This window comes from Plasmodium gallinaceum (assembly GCF_900005855.1).
Source record: "Plasmodium gallinaceum strain 8A genome assembly, contig: PGAL8A_v1_76, whole genome shotgun sequence".
NCBI classification, from domain to species: Eukaryota; Apicomplexa; class Aconoidasida; order Haemosporida; family Plasmodiidae; genus Plasmodium; species Plasmodium gallinaceum.
The window spans coordinates 1,695,568-1,700,567 of record NW_021628238.1 but is presented as its reverse complement, the minus strand read 5'-3'; the positions used below and the strand labels follow the sequence as shown (position 1 = coordinate 1,700,567).

The window sequence follows — 5,000 nt, the reverse complement described above, 5'->3', positions numbered from 1 at the left end:
TATATATAATTGATAACGTATTTAAAATTATAAAAGTTTTGAAAAACTTGCATTTATTAATGAATTATATATTTAATTTGTAAAAATAATTAAAAAAAAAAAATGAAAAATGAAAAAATTTGATAAAGATATACATGCATTACACTAATATTTGTTATAAAATTTTAGGAATAAAAAATCAATTCAAAATTTGCAATTGTATGTTAGATTCTTTACTACAAAGTTGCACGTAATTTCTAAAAATAAAAAAAACCTTAGTATATGTTTATATACATTTAAATATATAAAAGTTTATATAATTCATTATTAAATAAAAAAAATTAAGAAATAACACATTATATTTAAAACAAAAATATTGTTATAAAAAAAAAAAGAAAAAAAAAGCATTAACCTTTTATAGTATTTAAGAAAAAAAAAAAAAAATGATAAATATTTCTTTAAAAATGGGAAAAAAAGTATTGACATGCAATAAATATTTTATGAGAAATGGATATTCCTAACTAAAGACGGATACAGATAAATTATGCAAAAAAAATGTAGTTAATTTATTTTATTCTTTTTTTTTGTATTGTATTTTATAAGATAAACTTTAGGAAAATACTATTTTTACTAATTAAAATTTTTAAATATTAGTTTCTTTTATGTTATAAAATTGTTAAGTCAAAATTTTAGTAAAACATATAAATAAGCCAATACGCTAACAGAAATGAAATAAACAAAAAAAAATTCTTGAAATTTATAGAATTCCATTGTTAATAATATATAATTTTTCTATATTGAATAAAGTTTTTTCTATATAGAGAAAATAATAATTTCTTAAAAAGCTATATGTAATAATGAAAAAAAAAAAGAATAATTAAGACAATTTTTAGAATAGCACAAAAGTACAAACAATTTTATTTTAAAATGCATGTAAAGAAAGCGCAACTAAGTTGTACTAAAAGTTTCCCAATTATTATTTTTTTTTTATTATATATTTTTCATATTTTTCTTTAAATAATTTAACTTTACAAATATTCAAATGCATATGATTTTATAAAAAAATATTTTAATAAGTATTTCAAAAAAATTATAATTACAGGGAATCATTTAAAGCAAAAATAGTGTTCATACATATAATTACATATTATGTAAAATTAGCGAATTAGATAAATTTAACAATTTCTTATATTTATGCACTAATAAGCTTTTATAGAAAGAAATTATAAACTTCTTTTGTTTTTCTTTTTCTTCTATATTCCTTTATTTTAATTTTTTAATCTTTTTTAATATTTTCATATGTTTAGTGAATGTTTTAATTCTCTCATAAACATAGGTAATTGTACATATATTATTATTTATATCTCTCTTTAGTTTTTTTTTTTTTTTTTTTTTTATGCATGAAATTAAATATAAATAAAATATTTTTAATTTTTTATAGGTAAACTAGTACTTATAGTTGAATTAACTATTTTACTGTACAATTTTTTTTTTAATTTATTTTTTATTGAAAATTATTTTTTAAATATCTATATGATATAAAATATTGGAAACGATTTCACCTCAATTTTTTATAACATATGAGAAATAACCATGCTCATATATACTTTATATAATTAATTAATTTCAATATAATTTTTTTATGTATTATAAAATTTATTAATAAAAAAAAAATAAAATAAAATAAAATAAAATATATACTTTTTGCATATACAAAAGAAAAATGAAAGCACAAAAATAAGAGTTTAGCAATAACAAATTCATAAGAATGAAAAATAGAAATTCATTTATGTATTTATGGAAATATAGACTAAATATTTTATAAAATAAAATATTTCATCTTTTATTAAAAAAAATTTTAAAAGAAAAACACAAATATATAAAAAATCTAAAAAAATAATAAAAGAAATTTAATTTGGAAGAAAAATACAAAAATAAAATTATTCCGAATTAAAACATTAAACAAAATAAGAAAATAAATAAGAATCTTAAATTTTTTTTAAAAATGTGTCAAACTTCATATTTATATGTAGGCTAACTTATCCATTTTTAGTATGCATATCTTATGAATATTATTTCAAATTTGTATATAAGAAATATTTTTAAAAGTAGGTCTAAATAGGATATAATACTATTTAAAGTAATTATAAAGGAATTATTTCTTTTTTTATGAATCTAAAAAAGGTAATTGCTATAATATTTCTTTTTTTGAATTAAAGTGACAAAAACAAATTAAAAAAATAGAAAAGTTCAGAAAAAAAAAAAAAAAAAAAAAAAAAAAAAAGTTAAGATAAAAACATATTATATATATAAATATTAAGGATTGCTTTAAGATTAAAGTTCATCATTGTCATAATTTATTTTTTTCTTTTTTTTAATTAAATCAAGATATGGTGGAATTTCCATCAATAAAACTGCTATAGTCCATGTTATCATAGTGTTATTTATCTAAAAAATTAAAAAACATCACCAAAATTATAAATTTTGTTAAAATACAATATATATTTAAGTATTATTATTTTTTTTTTTTTTTTTTAATTACGTAATTTGTAGAATAAAATGATATTGCATTATCAATCTTAAAAATATGTCGTAGAAACTCATATAAAAATACTAATCTATTGAGAAAAATAAAGAAATATTACAATTATGATTAAGATTAATTTAAAAAATGATTAATTAGCATATATTTTTAAGACACGCACACAAAAAAAAAAAAAAAGAAAAAAAAAAAAAAAAATATAAAATAAATATACTGTTAAATTTAATGAGAAATGTGATAAATTCTTACCCGAAACAAGATGTTTGAGCCTTTTCAATATTTGCATTAGGGTTAACCAATTTTCTAATTTCCTCTACAGTAAGAGGGCACAATTCTTCAGCTTTTTTTAAATACATATTTGTGTTAATTAATAATGGATTAAAATTTTCTGAAATATTAAGGATATCCTAATAAAAAAAGAAAAAGAAAAATATTGTTTTTTTTTTTTTTTTTTTTTTTTCACATGCATATACTTATTTTCATATAAATACAAAATTAATTAAATAAATAATTTTGGATTTTTTCTTTTTTTTTTTTTTTTATTGTTTATTTTATTACAGTTGCAAAATGATGAAAATTTTCAATTGCATATAATTTTATAAATTTTTTTAATCTAAAAGGCAAATTATCAATTTCTGAATAATTTAAAATTATTTGTATTTCTTTTCTACATAAATTTAAGTCTCCTGTACCAATTCCTATATATTCATTTTTTTTTAATATTTTTTTTTCATCATATTCATCTATATTCTCTTCAATGGATGTTTTAAATAAATTGCTAATATAAAATTTGAAATTCTTAGGGAAACACGGAATAGGAATAAATTTATTTAATTTTTTGTTTTTTTTATTTTTGTGAACAACATAATGCAAGTAAGTTTTCATTGCATTTTGTCTTCCTAGTACTAAGTAACTTTTGCAATATAAAAAAATATTTTTACGAAATAATTTAATTTTTACTATGTTTTTATTTTTATAATTTTCTTCAATAATAGAATTTTTTTTATTATCCTTATGTTTATAATTAAATAAATTTAAAATATCATCATTCATTTTAGATAATGGAATTTTTATCACAATTTGAGCTGAAGCTCCTCCTATTTCTATTACCCCAATGCTATCGTTATTGTTGTTTTCATATTTATTGTTATCATCATTTATAACATTAATTTCTTTATTATCATTAATATCATTACTTAGATCTACATTATGTTTTTCACTTCCACTATTTTTATTATCATTAGAAAATATTATGGGGCTATGTATAGATTTTTCTAGAAGAGAATATATTGATATAAAAGATAAAATAGCTTCTTCTTTTCCACTTAATACTTTTATTAATAATTCATCAATTAACAAAAATTCATTAAAATTATTATACAAATAATCTTTAAGAAAGTTAATGTATTTCTCTGATTTACTTATACTTAATAACCTAAACCCACCAGATGCTCTAAATAATATAACGGTGTTTGATCGCTCTTCTTTTTCAACATTTTCGTATATAAAATCTTTGATTTTCTTAAAATAATCATAAAAATTTATTTCATCACCTGAAAAATAATTATTTAACATATAAACTAATCCAGGAGATGCTTTATGACTTATAGAAGGAATGAAAATTTTTATATCTTCATTATTATTTTCTATTTTATAGTTATAAATATGAATTCTTGTTCCAGTTGATCCTGCATCAATAATTACTGATTTATATATATCTAAGTTGTTTTTTTCAATTTTATTTTGTTTATTCAAAGTATCACAGTTTATTTTTAAATTCAAGTAGATAATTATTACATAAAATAATACTAAAATTTTAAGCGATTTATTTTTTGTAATTCCATCATTTTTCATTTTTTATAAATATTTTTTTTTTTTTTTTTTTTTTTTTTTTTTTTTTTTGAGAAAAAGTCTTCAATTTTTTATTTTATCAATTTTTTTTAAATGATCAAAAAATTTTAACTTAAAAATTTTTTATAAAAAAAAAGAATATTATCTTTAATATTTATAAAAAATTTATTTTAAATGGATATTCCGCCAATTTTTAAATATTTTCATATATAAAGAAATTTTTAAGATTAATAGAAATCTAAATATTCTTTTATAAATAGTAGAAAAAATGTAATTAAGATCATAAATCTATAGTTTTCAGTTTTATTTTTACTTAAGTATTTATATTTTAGTCTTCACGTAAAAAAAAATATTTTAGTTTCATCATTTTTTTCTTTATTTTCATAGAAGAATTATTAAAAGAATTAATTTTTTCATATATATTTTAAAAATCTAATAAAAAAAAAATAATTAAAATATATTCATATATATGTTTATATATGAAAAGTTTTTATTAAATTTAATTTTCATCCTATTTGATGCAAACTTTCAAATATAATACTAACTAGTGAAAATAGTATTTAAAAAAAATATTGTATTTTAAAGAATAAAAAAAAAAAAAAAAAAAAAAAAAAAAAAAAATTTAATT

The 5,000-nt window shown here is 16.2% G+C and overlaps 1 protein-coding gene across 1 annotated transcript; it reads right to left on the bottom strand.

Annotated features, from left to right (window-relative positions):
* Positions 1–2,313: 2,313 nt before the first annotated feature.
* On the bottom strand, positions 2,314–4,375 carry PGAL8A_00234000 (adenosine-diphosphatase, putative; the record flags this gene model as incomplete). The annotated part of the gene is made up of 4 exons (XM_028671066.1): positions 2,314–2,427; positions 2,522–2,597; positions 2,771–2,928; positions 3,080–4,375. The coding sequence occupies 4 exons, from the start codon at positions 4,373–4,375 to the stop codon at positions 2,314–2,316; spliced, it is 1,644 nt and encodes a 547-aa protein (XP_028527756.1).
* Positions 4,376–5,000: the final 625 nt, after the last annotated feature.